General features: G+C 36.6%; 1 protein-coding gene across 2 annotated transcripts in view; it reads left to right on the top strand.

The window, feature by feature from the left end:
* Positions 1-16,120, top strand: part of LOC106160820 (WD repeat-containing protein 90-like) — a 58,056-nt gene extending 41,936 nt beyond the window's left edge. For both annotated transcript variants that reach the window (XM_087006934.1, XM_087006933.1), the window contains 27 exons: positions 331-447; positions 873-943; positions 1,330-1,494; positions 1,734-1,873; positions 2,318-2,579; positions 2,767-2,937; positions 5,221-5,349; positions 5,694-5,824; positions 6,297-6,337; positions 6,691-6,840; positions 7,182-7,282; positions 7,620-7,817; positions 7,997-8,099; positions 8,342-8,416; positions 8,837-8,883; positions 9,365-9,521; positions 9,968-10,209; positions 10,556-10,700; positions 11,094-11,293; positions 11,944-12,033; positions 12,248-12,367; positions 12,499-12,745; positions 13,104-13,234; positions 13,708-13,881; positions 14,428-14,550; positions 14,877-14,961; positions 15,579-16,120. In XM_087006934.1, the coding sequence (XP_086863060.1) occupies positions 331-447; positions 873-943; positions 1,330-1,494; positions 1,734-1,873; positions 2,318-2,579; positions 2,767-2,937; positions 5,221-5,349; positions 5,694-5,824; positions 6,297-6,337; positions 6,691-6,840; positions 7,182-7,282; positions 7,620-7,817; positions 7,997-8,099; positions 8,342-8,416; positions 8,837-8,883; positions 9,365-9,521; positions 9,968-10,209; positions 10,556-10,700; positions 11,094-11,293; positions 11,944-12,033; positions 12,248-12,367; positions 12,499-12,745; positions 13,104-13,234; positions 13,708-13,881; positions 14,428-14,550; positions 14,877-14,961; positions 15,579-15,733 (3,770 nt within the window). In that variant the 3' untranslated portion in view covers positions 15,734-16,120. The remainder of the gene's footprint in view (positions 1-330; positions 448-872; positions 944-1,329; positions 1,495-1,733; positions 1,874-2,317; positions 2,580-2,766; positions 2,938-5,220; positions 5,350-5,693; positions 5,825-6,296; positions 6,338-6,690; positions 6,841-7,181; positions 7,283-7,619; positions 7,818-7,996; positions 8,100-8,341; positions 8,417-8,836; positions 8,884-9,364; positions 9,522-9,967; positions 10,210-10,555; positions 10,701-11,093; positions 11,294-11,943; positions 12,034-12,247; positions 12,368-12,498; positions 12,746-13,103; positions 13,235-13,707; positions 13,882-14,427; positions 14,551-14,876; positions 14,962-15,578) is intronic.

Here is a 16,120-nt window from a genome sequence, read left to right as displayed (position 1 = left end):
CATAGTTTAAAGGTAAAAGGGCAAACAGTTTGCGGGCATGTTTTAACATTTGAAAAAGTTTGGTTAGATATTGACATTTCTTTTGGAGCTATAAGCCTCTCTATTAGTGCTTTTAGGTTATAGGAGCTCAGATAAAGAGAATAAATAACAATATTATGAAAATGTAACTGGTGAAAGAGTTTAAAAAAAAAAGTTTTTTTTTTTACTTTTCAATATTTATGAAAGATTCCTTACGAATGCTTAATGTTGTGGTGTTGAGTAGAAGAAAGGAAACTTCAATGTAAGTACAGTTAATTTGCATTTATTAGAAAACTAATTTTATGTTTCTAGGCCCAGGAATAGCAGTCAACAGTATGTGTGTAACAGAGTCCTTCTGTGTGACAGGTTCAGACGATGGATACCTGCGCCTCTGGCCACTTGACTTCAGCCATGTGTACCTGGAGGCAGGTAGGTGATTTCAGTGGTCATCCTCTGGCCACTTGACATTCAGCCATGTGTACTTGGAGGCAGGTAGGTAATGTCAGTGGTCATCCTCTGGCCACTTGATTTCAGCCATGTGTGCCTTCAGGTCTATAGCCACCAATTTTATTGGAGGATATTATCTTTAAAAAAGGAGAATATTTTTATTGCAGAATCTGCTAAGATCAAAGATTTATTAAGCACAATAACCATGTTGGTTTCAAGTAGTTCCTACGTAAAGTATTAAGTGGTACCCATTAAGTATTAAGAGTTAGAACCTACTGAAAACATCAGTACCTACTACCTATCAGATATGTAATTTTTCACTGTGGTTAAACACTGTGTTGAATAACTCTGGCACACACCAGAGGTGTGAAGATTGTGTTTAATGTGTGGTTCACATTATATTTTAGAGCACGAAGGTCCAGTAACTGCTGTTGATATAACAGTGGATGGATTGAAGATCTTAGCTGGAACAAGCACTGTAAGAAGCATTTTCACTCAAATGATAACATTTTAACTTATTGTTGTTTATTTATTTATTTATTTATTTATTTATTTATTTATTTATTTATTTATATGTAGGGTAATCACTATGTGTCTGTACTGTTTGAACTATCAGCCCAACCATTATGAAGTTTTTCTACTTTTTCAATATATACATGTAGGTAACTGATGTCATTTCCATCATGTGTTAACTTAGGTAACTGGTCTTGAATCTACTCTTTAAACCTGTAGGTTAGCTACTTCCATGTCTACACAAAAACATCTAGTCGGATACAAATGACCTGTCTATACTTTTTTATCAAATAGACTTTATACTGTATTATAATCTATTGTAACTATACTCTATACTTCACTATCACATAGGGTAACCTTGGTATACTGGACGTGTCCACCAGAGGCTACACCACAGTGATGAGGTCCCACACTGACCCTGTGGTGTCTCTGGCCATAGACTCCATGAGAAAACACATGGCCACAGTCTCCAATGACCACACTATTAGGGTCTGGGATTTGGACACACTGCAACAGGTGAAATGTTTTTCTCTATTTTAAAAAATAAGTTGGTTGATATGTCTTAGAGAGAGGCTTTGAAAGAAAAGATGGGGTTGAATTTAATGATGCAGGTAATTCAGGTAATCAAGCTTTGTAATTCATAAAATTTAGTAAAATTCAATGCGCCGTGAATATTTTCCTTTTGTATATAAGGTCAACTACTCAGCTAGTGGGCTGAAATGTTAAAAGTCCAGATTTCTCTCTGTTGTTTTCAGTTATATGACTTCAGTGCCCCCCAGGAGTGTCCATGTGCAGTCAGTTATCACCCATCACAACAGGTGTTTGCGTGTGGCTTTGAAAATGGCTGCGTACGCGTCTTCAATGTGGCCACAACTAGCATGCTGGCAGAGCACAAGTAAGTGGAAGTTTTTCATGCTGTGGAAATATATTTTTGGGAATATGTTTTGATTCTTTAACAACCATGAAAAACTGTGCCAGAGCTAATGGGATAACACTATGTACTTGTCTTCTAGATCGTCACATGTTACCTCAAAACTGTATTTATTTGGAAAATATCTTTAGAATCTTATTTATTTTCAAAATTAAAAAAAAAAAAATATTTAAATTATTTGGATTTCAGCATTTTGATATGGCATGTCCATGAAGATACAATAATTTTTTTAAAGTAATTTTGATTTCTTTTTCTCAAATTATGTCAAGTGTTAGTGTTTAGATTGTTTTTTCTAATTTTGAATTTTTGTTAATTTTTGAAAAAGTTATGTTTTTATTGAAGTATATTGATTTAAATGCACATATAATTGAGGGCACTAAAAAGGAACCATTTCCTTTCTTTACTTAGGCAGCATCGAGGGAAAATCACAGGTCTTGCATTTTCTCCAAGTGGAGAATATCTCTACAGCTCCTGCTCTCTGGGCTCTGTTGCATTATATGATGCCTCAGAGAATGTATATGGTCTACTCCGGTTGCTAGGTAACACCATCGCAAGGGGGGAGAAGTTTGGTCCAGATGCCATCGCAGTGGCACCAGAAGGAAGACGAATTGCATTCATTGGGCCAACTGAGTTCACAATTAGTGTGCTTGATGCACGAACACTTGATGAAGTGAGTAAGCATTGTATCTTTTTAACTCATGGATGGGTTTGAACTATTTTAATTCTTCATTAATTTTATTTTTATTCTTATTCAGTTATTTATTGGTTTTAGTTTGCTTTAGTCAGTACTTTCACCAGTTGCTTCTTAAGAGACAATTTACTATTTAACTGTATTGTAACTTAATTCTTTGTTTCAGGTCCTCAGAATAGATATCACCTCTCTGAACCCCGCAGACAACACCCGTACTATAATAGATACAGCACTGAGGGTGCACTACGCTCCAACTCATACCAGACACCTCCTGGTGGCCACTTCCTCAAATAGTCTGCTCAAGTTTGATGCTAGGACAGGTCGTCTGCTTTCAGAGGTGATTTGTTTTTCAGGAAATATGTATTTTTTTCTTCATCTTGAGTAAGACCAAAAAACTTTTTTGTAAAGGGTGGATGATAGTTTTAAAAATAGCTTAAATATTTTATTCATAGTGTACAAAATGTATCCTTTATATTCTTAGATATACCTAGATAACGAATTAACACCAGTCTCCTTTTTACCATCTATAGTTGTACATACGTTAAATGTCAGATCTTGGTTACGGTAATATGCCAAACAATTCGACCAAGATTAATTAATTAATTTCATGGAAATGTCAGTTTGGTCGAATTGATTAAAATACAGCAAATGGAAACCTTTGATATCGTCGGATTGTTAGGGGCATCTGCCAAAACGTCCATCTTTCCGGAAGTATTGCATTTTACCGGAAGTGTTACGCAAGATAAGCCGCAATTTTCGCCTAACATGTGTTTCAGGCATGTTTTATCCTCCTGAAATCTTATTTTGCTGTGTACAATATGTGCTAACATTACTTAACATTAAAAAAGACGACAATTATAATATTTAATTATATATTTCCCTCACCTACGATCACTTTCATGATGCGCTTCACAAGTGGGACGAGTATTTCCCCGGAGACAGGTGTTGTAAACAAAGGCCGGTCACTTATATTTGAAACCGGTAGCTTAAGTGGACTAGTTATGTGATCTACGTACACCCTATTTGAATTTTAATATGACAACTGAAGTCAACCGAATTGAAATTTTTTACCAGTCTGAGATCAGTTTTCAACCCGCAAGGCTTGCTCAGCGTCGAGGCGTAGACGTACGTACTTCCGAAGAAAATTCAATCACCCGTATCAAAGAATACCAACTGGTACTCAAACGGAAATCAGTAATAACTTCAAATTACTATTAAGTATTTTATTTTTTAAAAAGCATGTCATATAAAATCATACTGAAAAAAGGCAAAATACGAAGCGTACCTGTGCCGATAGACATACAGTATTTTGCTGGCATTCTTCCGATTTTCTCACTTATATACTCTCGCTGTGCACAAACCGCGGTGCATATTGAAAACCCCACTGATACAACCCGAACGTAAAAAAAAGCATTTACTTGCCATAATTTTCACAAAACAGGTGCATTTATAATTTGACGTGAGAATTGAGCACATGCAGAAATGAGAGACTGGTTTTATCTGGTCTGCTCCAGCATAGCGCAAACCACATGTTAATGAAGACGATCCCATTTTGGGGGAGGGGGTCACAGGAATGGAGTTCGTCATGGATTACGCTGAATATTATCAACACTTCATGCATCTGGGGAAATAGAAAGTGACTCACAGGTAACGTAAATACCCAGTGGAACTCTCTATGAAGCTCCCATGGAGTTAAGGAAGACGTCATTTTTATTGTTGACAAATCAGTTATCCATGTAGGTGAACAGCGACACGTGTTCGTCAGATTTTGACAGCGCGTGGTATTTGGCGCCAAGAAGTCTGGGCGGTCGATCCCACTGATCTTTCGGTTGGTTGTAGTAAATGTAAGATCTTGCGGTGTTGACTTCAAGAACGTTTCCCCATCTGCATATATATTTCAATCGAACTTGAAAATAAATTGCTTATTCTTCCCAAACTTTTTATTGCTAGCAAACGCGATATATGGTCTATATGAAGGTGTTTACGACGCATTCTACCCACTGTCGATTTTTGGTTTCATCCAGAATAGACCTTTTTTTAACCCCCCCCCCCCCCTCCCCAGTTACGGGCGTGATGAATCAGTCAGCGAGGGCAAGTCTGCTTAATAGCAAAATTTGTATGTCTTTAAGCACTATTATTGTCATCGGGGACAAAGGAAAAGACAGGTACGTCATGCTTCCAGATAAGATCTTCAGTTAATTGTTTCTTCCTCATTGACGAGAGCTATTGAAAGGACAACAATTGACAAAGGGCCGAGGCATGCAGCGTCTATTTCACTGGCTTGAAAATTTACCGAGTCTTGTAGACGATGTGGTCGAACAATCGAAACAAGAAAAAAATTCTGTCCCATGATTTTGACGTATGGACTAATTGTTTGAGTCCAGAAAAATTAATTTTATAAAATAATTTTTGTGGTCGGATTGACTGGGCCCGTCGAAATGCTTGGCACATTACCGTACTTACCTTGTTATGGCCAACTTCAGACCATATAGAACTTGTTTGTAGCAGGCTATCAATTTTTTTTCTCACTTCCATAGATAGATTAAGAAATAGTTGAATGAAAGTTATACAGTTTTTGAGAAAATAAAGTAATTGTTTTAATTCAACTTTATTTTTCAAGATGAATAACATTCATCGTAGTGGTTGCACCTCCCTTGACGTCATTCGTGATGGTCGCCATCTTGTCACAGCAGGGGATCGGGTCATCAAAGTCTGGGATTACCACATGAGATTGGACCTTAACTTTCAGGTACTTCAGATCTTAAAACCCAAGAAATTGGTTAATAGATGTTGTTTATTTTATAACAATGATACTGAATTTGTCAGAAAGAAAACTAAAACAGATATTCATAGTAAATGATTCAGCAAATAGATTTTACGACAGTACTGTGAAACGTCTTAGTTTTCTTCAATATAACAAAAAAAAAAAGAAAAAAAGTAGATGGGATTTTTATTCACCTTAGAATACTTGTAATACGCTTTTCAACTTTTAGTGAATGAGATTGGGGGAGGGGGGGTGGAGATTAGAAAATTTTTATGTTCGGCTTCTTAATCTTATTATTATCATTATATTAATTTAATTGATAAATCCAGGTGTTCATAGGTCACACAGAGAAGATCAGCAAGGTGGTGTTTACACCTGACAGTCTAGGTGTAGTCAGCATTGGGGAGGCCATCTTCCTCTGGGACTTCATGGCTAACAAGAGAGAGGTGGAGACACTGGAGTGAGTCTGCTGCTCAGTATTAGTTCTGTTAATCGATCACGGTGTGAGGTTTTTTACATATTTGATTTCTTTGACTCAAAAAGAAATGTTATTCATATCCAATATCCAATTCTGTGCTTTCAAAAAAAAGGGGGGGGATTAATTAACATTTCTTTCCCTTTGTATTTGATTCAAATGTCTTTTATGGTCTTTCTTTTCTCTTTGTGTAAGAGTGCATTCCCAGAGATTTAGATCCATCCATCTAGATCAACCTAACTCCCTGGGGGTTCATGCTAAATTGCAGTCAGCCAATCGCACACAACAGTTAATTACCCCCTTACAGCTTTTAGTAGGCGGGACAGACGCTTAAGCCAGCTTAGCTGACAGTAATTTAGTGAGACTCCCCACAGGGATAGATCAATCTAAAATCTTTGGGAATGGGGTCTAAGACTATTCCAGCTTCATTTTATTGGAAAGTATGTTGTCATTTCAGAGGCAGAACTCCTGTGAAAAGCTACATTCCGAGGGAGGATGGTGAGTTGAGTCTCCCTTAGGAAATTTATCATTTTGACACTTAACAGTTCCTGCCTCACACACACACACACACATACACACTCTCTCATGCACGTACGCTCACACACACACACACATGTGCTCATACTCCATACACTTACTTTGAACATACACATACAGAAAATTCACCAATAAGAGAGTGTTCAGAGTATCCCACATAATCCCTGGGTTGAAGGAGGTGATATTGAATTTGGATTAAAAGACCATTTAATAATAATGGTTAATAATCAGTTGTAATGGCGGGTATCAAGCTTTCTAGTTGATATAAAGCTTTAAACCCATTCTCACCTTGCTTTAAACATGTTATGTATCAGCTGAGCGAGAGGAGGTCCAGTTCAAGAGCCCAGTCCGTAGAAGTCTGAACATGTCCCTGACAGACATGCCCAGGAGAAGTCCCCCCAAACCTGCCAAATATGACCCCAAGATCTCTGAAGTCAGTGCTCTGCACAAGACCACTAATGGAGGTATCTATTAATCCTTGAGCCTTTGTATAATTATGGATAGAAATAATTTGGAATGTTAAGAGTGATTTATTTTCGTGTTTATGGTTTTGACTGTATTTAAGTATTAGTAATGATATAATAGTAATTCGTTAAAATATTTAAGCCCTGCTGCATGTTTACTCCCTCTCTCCCCTAATCCACATGCATAAATGCACACACTCACATGCATGCACGCACACACACACACACACACACACACACACACACACACACAGAGCTATATTTGGCTGCTGTTATATATAACACTATGTTTGATATATTACGTCATGTCATATATTGTATTTATCATGATCTTGGTCTAGATGTGGGATTTGATGAGCCTGATGAAGACCAGGAGGAGGTGCTGTTTGGACCACAGCTCCAGGAGAAGGCTGGGGACACAGAGACCACAGATACTGAATCAGTGCGTAGGACATATGACATAATGTCTACTTAATGATTAAAGATATTTGTATGCAACTGAATCAGCATGTAGCACATGGGTTATAGATATTTATATTATATAATAATGATCTCTCAGTACTGTACACATGAGTTATATTTTTTTGTTTCTTTTGTTTATTATTATTATTATTATTATTATTATTAATATTATTATTATTATTATTAGATGGTAAAACTGTCATAGCCAGTACCAGGGGAACTTGAACATAATCCCAACAATTGAAACATGTAAAAATGATAACTCTAGGTAACAAATAGGTTCAAAAAGGTCATTGAATCCAATCCTTCCCCTCCAGGTGGCAGAGATAGTAGGTCATGAAACATTGGGACACAGCCCCCAAGTACAGCCCCACCAAAGGTACAAGTCTCCAGCCAAGCACCGTGCCACAGTCAGCAGCAGAAGTCTCAGGAAGTCTGCCGGAGTCATGGCTCATCCACCACCTGCTGTACATAAACACTTCAAACCCAGACCCAAGACTTGTCAGCTGGCACAGGTGATTTGAAAAAAAGATTAAAGCAGGATAACTTATATTAATTCACATGGGCCAGTTTTACAATTTTATACAGGGGCCAGCTTTAGATTTTTTTTACCCAATAATTATGGTGATTGCATTTATGCAAAGCCTAACTGTACACATTAATAAAACCAGACATGAAATATTATCTGTTCTAGCGCCGTTATGTTGCTCCCCCTAACCAGGCTGGCCTACAGCTGATGTCTGTACTGGGATATAATGGCAATGGAAGAGACAACATGATCTGGCAGCCAGATACAGGTAAACTATATGACATGTAATAGGTAATATACAATTTTATTGAAAATCTGTGTGGATTTACGATGCCTTTCAGTAGACTGTAACAGTGTTGTGTTTCCTTTAACAAGGGCAGCTCCTGTTTGTCACTGATGACTCCTCCAATGGTTTATTTTTTTATTTATTTATTTATTTATTTTGCCATCAGGTTTTGTTTAACTCAACAGTGTAATGATGTAAAAAAACTGGTATAATTTACGTTTCAGGTTTCTTTGCTTACACTTGTGGCTGTATAATTGTAGTAGAAGACCTAAGTCAGAGTACACAGAGGCACCTCATAGGTAGGTGGGGGAAGTAATCAGAAGTGTCCCAATCCACAGTAATGTCTTTGTAATGGACAGTTGGTTGATTAAACAAAATCAGATTATATATTGATAGGATTTTTTTCATCAGCTATGTCTTTTAGACATTACATGACTTCATCAATCAAGATTTTTTTTAATAACAGGGTCAAAACTCTGGAAAAGTTTTAATGTGCTGTAAGCCTTCTCCAACAAGTGCAGCCTTATTCACACAGCTTACATTCACAACTTTTTTCAGAGTTTAGTGTTTAACCTTTAGTCCTTTGTTTATATATTTTTTTTTTGAAGAGCAATGACATGTTTGAAGTGGCACTGGGTTTTGAGAATCTTAACTGTAACCATTTATGCATTTATATACAAAGTTTTGATTGTTAATATTCAATATGATTGTCACTATAGGTCACATGGAGGAGATCTCAACATTAGCTTTACAGAATGATTGTCAGGTGGGTGGAGCTTAATACTGATATTAATGTATTAGCTTTACAGAATGATTGTCAGGTGGGTGGGGCTTAATACTGATATTAATGTATTAGCTTTACAGAATGATTGTCAGGTGGGTGGGGCTTAATACTGATATTGTATTGATGATAACACTAGTGGTGCTAGTTTTATTAATGAACAAAAGACATATATGTATATGCTTCATAGAATGGATTTAAATTGTGTTTTTGATACTTTCCTATGTCCTTTGTCAACTTCTTTGTCTCCAGTTATTCAGAGCAAATTAATCCCTGCTAATGTTTTTTTTTTATTTCAGTATTCCCAACATAAAATAAGTTTTAAGTACTGCCATCTGTTACTGTTATTAGCCTCCATGCTTGATCTCTAGTTATTATCACAAAACTTGCTTTGTTTTTTATACTAATAGACTAGCAAATTCATGTTAGTTGATAATTATAATGTCAGTATTTTTGACAATTCCAGGTGTTGGCCTCGGCCAGTGGCGGAGCAGGACTGACCCAGAGTCAGATATGCCTGTGGGATCTTCAGCAGATGGTTTGTCATAAAGTGCTGAGTCATCATGAACAGGAAGTGGTGTGTATGGCCTACTCTAGGGATGACAGGTTCCTCATCTCTGTAGGTGAGTGTAACAGGGGGATGCCACCCTGGGAGCATAGTTTTAAAAGAGAACTGTCATGACTGACTTCCAGTCTGTAGTTCTTTGTTGAAACCAGTCCCTGCTGGTAAAACATGATTTAAACCTAAAGACAAAAAAAAAAAAAGAAAAGAAAAAGAAAAAAGATGCACATAGGCAGTTACATTATACACCTTTTTTGAGAAATTAAGAAATGTCAGATTTTTTTGGTATAATATGTACTTTATTTTAATGACCAACTGCAAATTTCCTCTGGATTGAAAAAAAGAATTACACTTTTTCGCCCTAACTCTTAAACCAACTTTCAACCTTTATTTCTTTTGTAATCTCAGCACCAGACTTGAATAAGCAAGCTATCCAGGGATCAAGATAGGATGAGACAAATATAATAAGCACAGATAAAATGCTTGTCTTTCCTTGTTCATCATCAGGTGACTACAGAGAATGCTCAGTTGTGGTATGGGATACGAAGACCTATGCTGTTCTCACAACCTCCCACACCTCCCTCCCCATACACCAGCTGACCTTTGACCCTTACACCATGAATGAGTTTGTCACAGTGGGGCAGAATGGGAGTGTGCTGTTCTGGTTGCTAGACGAGACGGGGGCTGACGTGGTGCTGAATGTCCATGAGGCAGAGGTGCCAGAGGAGGTGCTACAGACACATCACATGGTAAGTGGGTGGGGGACATTTGAAATTGTCACTTTCAATATTGGAATATTTTTGGTTTTAGCTGTATGGTAGAATCATGTCAAGTGACTTTAATTTATTACCAAGTAGACTGGCTAACTTAGCATGATATGGAATTAGTGTTCACTTTCCTACATTGATAGATTCTTTCATGATGCACTCTATGGAAATATCTATGTGCCAAACAATATGTTATATGTAAAGATTATTTAAATCCACTGACAAATAATACACTGTCAACACAACAAACAAACTGATTATTCACAAGAAAAATAATACAAATTATAAATCTGTTTGCAGACATAGTAAAAAATTTATATGTTACTAGGGGAGTGGTCAGGTGGACTTCACAGCTGCATGCTATGGAGGAGACAGCACCCTGTATATCACCACCAACAATGGCAAAGTCACCGCCTGGGACACAAGGCACAATTCTTGCTTCATGCATTTTGAGGCAGACGGCAAAGAAATAGGTAAAATTGAGTTGAATTGATTGGTTGACACATTCAGTCTCTTAAAACCCTCGGCCCAGTTGCTTGTCACTAGAACTGGTAGGCATACTGATTGAAAATTGCTGCTGTTCCCCTCCAACTAGTAATTTTGATATTTTGACCAAATATATTACACTGCTGTCACTGTGTATGTTGTTTTGATTTGGATTTGTGATTTAGTTGTACAATGACTCAACTTTTCTTTATTTTTCCATTATTTATGCAAGTGACTGACAAATAGACATGTCAGTTTATTGGTAAAATGGGTAGCCATCTTGTCACTATTTCTTTTAAATGAGCAATAAGGACCTTGCTTTGATGGCTATTTATTTCACTCAGACATAAACATTTTAAAATTATTTTCTCCACTCTCAGGTGCAGTAGTGTGCCGCAGTGGTCGCCTAGTGACGGGCAGTGTTGGTCACAACCTCCGGCTTTGGTCAGTGGTTGGAATTGGAGAGTTAAAGTTACCAGGAAGTCACTACACCATGAGACAAGAGGGACTCACTATGGAGGACGAGATGAATCTGGATGGCCCCATCTCCTGTGCTGCCTTTGATGACACTTTAGACATGGTGGATATAAAAGTTTTGCCAAATAGTTTGGCTTTATTGGAATTTGAGTTGGTTTTGACTGAATTTTATTTGGCAGCGTTCATTCTGACTGAGTAGCTTTTAGCATACAAGAGCTTTTTCCATGGAAATGTGCGTTTGTTTATTCAATTCTGATGGTTTCTGAGATTCATCAAGTTTAGGTGTTGGGTCCCATGACAAATGCTCAGAGGTGTTTTTGAAACCTAGGCTCGTGTCTGTTTTAGTCAAATTCTGCTTAAGAAAATGTAAAATATTTTGCTGCTGCTTTAAGTCCAATTTATCATTAATTTTAGTTCATGGTTTTGATTTTACAAATAAATTAACTAACTTATCTGGAAAATCAATATTGTCATATTTCAAATTTATGAAATTTGGTTTTCTGTAGAATTGATGTGATATATATTTTTTGCTTGGTTGGAAAGCACTAATACTTAAATTTCATTTCAAGACACTCCAAGGAAACCAGTCTGAATTGCACTAAGTTGATAAGAAGGAATTTACTGAGATATAAAACAATTTTTACCTACCACTTAGATGGTCTTAGATGGTTTTATGGTTCTTTTCCAAATTCTGTATAACTACAATACTTTTTATTTTCATCTTGTGTACAATGTGTTCTGTGTGTTTTCCAGGGTATAGTTGGCACAGAGACAGGCACACTGTGGTACATCAACTGGACAGAAAGGACCTCCATAAGACTGGTCACAGGACATATGACCAAAGTAAGGAGTCTGGGACATTGTCTCTTTTTTATATATATTACACGCTCATTTACAAGTGTGTTATGGAAAGAACTTTATGTGTTAAATGATAAGTTTGATGAAAAACCACATACTTTGTTAAATAAGAATATGTTTGGCAAATATTTACTTTATGCATGTGTAAATCTAAAGTACATTTTAAAAGTCATATTGTAATCTAACATTCTCTCTGTAGGTCAATGGATTGGCCTTTGCCAATGATGACCTGTTTGCCACCTGTGGGGATGACGGGAGTCTCAGAATGTGGTCTGTACACGATAGGGAGCAAACGCTACAGTTTCAAGTCATGGAGCAGGTAAACAGAATCTTGTATAAATTTGATTTGGATTGGTATTTATACAAACAGTCAGTGCAAGTGTAAAAGAGGTATATATATATATATATATATATATATATATATAATATCTTTTTCAATCTTTATTCCAGGCCTGTACATGTCTGTGTTTTGCACCACCAAGATCTGATCAAAGCACCAGAACCACTGTCAGTAACCTCAGCACCAGTGCGCCAGTGGTGTCCCACTCTAGAGAGCCCAGTAAACTACTACTTCCACATGTGGCTGCAGGATACAGCGACGGCACAGTGAGGATGTTTGACCTAAATAAAGTGGAGCTGATCCTCAAGATGCATCCTCACGCTGTCACCGTCACCGCCATCAACTTTTCCTCAGATGGTAAGACTGATGGTTTTGGCTTAATCCCTGTTCTTTTGGTTACATGGGAGACTGCAGAAAATTTTCAACTTTTGAAGAAGTTTACTGTAACATTTGTGAAAATTTCAGAGAAGTTTCTGTTTCATACTCATAATTTTATTTTAAGACAAGCCCTTGGTTGCGATGAGAACGAACATATCAGAAAATATGTTTATTTTTTCGGTTTTATTTATTTTTTTTTTCTTTAAATAATAATCAGTTATGTATGAAAAATAGTGTCACCCATGTAAATTGAAGTTCAAACTATTAAAATAAATTTTAGATTTTGGTAAAACTTCTGATATTAACAAAACTGAGACATGCTCTTTGTCTCCCCTAGGTCGTATGTTGCTGTCAGGTGGCAGTGACGGCCTCATAGCGGTCAGTAGTCCCACCACGGGGATGACTGTCAGGGTGATCAGTGACCACAAGGGAGCTCCCATCACCAACATTGATGTCACATTAAAGGAGGTATGTTGGTCCAGAACCTTTTATACTAATTACTTTGCAGTTCTATTTTAAATACTTCCATGTATAGATATTTTTAGGCTTATAAGTAGTGGTTTAATATTGTTCTGTATCTTTTACAGTTCATTATATACATTTAATAAATAGTACTGCATAAATCCTGTTCATAATTTTTGTCTTGTATGTGGGAATAAATTTTACTAAGTAAAAATATGTGCCCTTACACTGAGGGTGAATCTGTACATGTTACATATATGTTATCAACAGGCAATTAAATCTCCTCTTCAAGTCAAATAGCTGAAATATTTTAGCCAAATCAAAATTTTGAGTCAAATTGTTGATAAATATGAGTTGAACAAATATGCATCTTCCTAGCTGTGCTAAATTTAAACTTTAGCATTTAGTTAAAATTATCTATGCATTGCTGTGTCTAGGTTGTTTCTACTTAATTTCTCCATCTGTCATTTATTTTTCAGGACAGTAACTTTGGTATCAGTGCCCCCTCTCTGTGGCTGGCCACCAGTGCTGACCGCCGGGTTAGTGTGTGGTCAGCAGACTGGACCAAGGACTTCTGTGAGTTGGTGGACTGGTTGACCTTCCCTGCTCCTGGATTCACACCAGATGGCACTGTTCTCAAGAAAGGAGATGAGGTAGATTTGTTTAATTCTGAAAAATATTTTTTTTATTTATATAAAATTTCTATATAAAAGCGCATTCTTATTAGCGATAAGGAGATAAGTTGTATTGAATAATGAAAAAATAATTTCATCAGTTTGAATGAATTTCGTAGATCATTAAATAAAATGTCGACTTTTTGGGTTACAAGATTACGTGATACTTTGTTCAGACAATATTGAACAAAGAAGTGTTTTAACACTTTCAAAATGTTATTTTCGTGTTTTTAAATATATATGTACAGATGAAGATAATATTAATATCTGGGCTTACTTCAGGATAGAACATGGCCTAAAACTCAACTTATTATAATTTGGTTGAGAAAAATGTAATATATTCACATTTAACTATTTTTGAAACATAGTCCATCGAAGTGGTTTAGCATTTTTATTATCTAGAATAATCTAACTCTATAGCCGAAAGAAATTTTACAGAGTGAATTTTGTATATTGAAATAATAGATTAAAGTTTATAAAGAAGTACACTGTAACCATAGCAACTGTCTGTCTGTCTGTCCCCAGAATTCCTACTCCCTGTTGCCTCCCAGTCTGGCCAGGTTCTCTGTGGATGAACCAGACATCATAGTGTACACTGGGTATGGCATGCAGAAGCTGGTCCATTTCTATCGTATGGCACAGAGGAAGGTAAGAATGCAGGATAACCTTTTTGTGTGTGTGATTAGTGTGACTGTTTATTGACTCTGATTGTTTTCTCTTTAATGGTATAATTATGTAAGAAAAAGTAAACACCTTGAGGGGAAATGATAGAAAAATAGAAGAGAATCCTCTTTTACATGTAACAGGTCTTCACAACAACAGGTAAAAATAGGATTTTAGATAGATTTCTACATGTAGAAAGACCAAATATTGGACTGCAAATTTTGCCTATATTAGCTGTGAATAATTTATTTGATGCAGTAAAATACCATTATATTTTCTGTACTGTATCTTGTGCCATATTTCTTGTTCAGGTGGTGAGAACTGCCGCCCTAACACACTGGGCCAGTAGCATGGATCTCTCCCCCACTGGCAGCCTGGTTGGACTGGCTGTGAACGGTGAGTCGCCTTAGGGTGTATTCCCAGAGATTTAGATCGATCCAGAGATTAAGATTTAGATAGACCTAACTCCCTGGGGGTTCACGCTAAATTGCAGTCAGCCGAGCGCGCACCAAAGTTAATCACCCCCTTACAGCTTTCAGTAGGCGGGACAGACATTTAAGCCGGCTAAGCTGACAGTTATCTAGTGAGACTCCCCACAGGGATAGATCGATCTAAAATCTGTGGAATTGGAGTCTTAGACTGAATTGGTTATATATACTATGTCCCATTCAGAATAGGGTACTAACTAGTCCGAGGGTCTTATACCGCGACCCACTACAAAGCTTGCTGTCTAATCTGCTAATAGACACTGAATAGATATCCTGTGGGGAAGTATTCAAGTGGGTTGGCCATATTTGACCCTCAGACTAGTTAGTCCCCTATTCTGAATGGGGCCTAAGAGGAAGTAGTATAGTGTAATACATGTATAATGGCAGTGAATTGAAAGTTTCCTTTTGTTACACGTAGGAGGAAAAACAAGGAAAATAGTATACTTAGATCTCGGGAGATGAAGATCTAAAATTTTTCTTGGATTTTGATAATAAAATGTTTTTTTTTTATTTTGTTTCATTCAGAGCGCCTGGTGAAACTTATGGATTACTTTGAAGGCAGTTTTCAAGACTTTGTAGGCCACAGCGACGCGGTCCACTTGGTGAGATTTTCACCCAATGGGAGCCTTCTGTTCTCCATAGCATATGGGGAGTTGATTGTATGGAGGGTTACGCTATAAAATATGAGGACTATGACAGAAAAGAGAACTCAATTATGATTATAAATATTAAATTTATTTGTATCGAGAACTGAAAGGGAAAGGCAGCTAGAATTCATTATTGTAATTTTATGGAAACTAAATCTTACTGATTTTTACTTGAGTGTATGAAAATATTTGTACAGATTTTGCTTATGAATTCTACATTTTTTTTTTTTTTTTTTGCATTATGTTGCTTTATGTTGTATATAGTTTCTTCTATATGTCAATGTTTTTAAAAATAAATATATGGTGAATGTGATTTATTCTAGTTTTTTACTTGATACAACTGAGTGTAGCAATGTAATTATTCATCCATGTTTTATTGAGGATTTTTAAATACTGTAAAATAAATAAACACAAGAAAGA

This window comes from Lingula anatina, chromosome 2 (genome assembly GCF_051362555.1).
Source record: "Lingula anatina isolate TDL-2025a chromosome 2, LinAna3.0, whole genome shotgun sequence".
In the NCBI taxonomy this organism is placed as follows: Eukaryota; Metazoa; Brachiopoda; class Lingulata; order Lingulida; family Lingulidae; genus Lingula; species Lingula anatina.
This window is presented reverse-complemented; position numbering and strand designations above follow the sequence as displayed.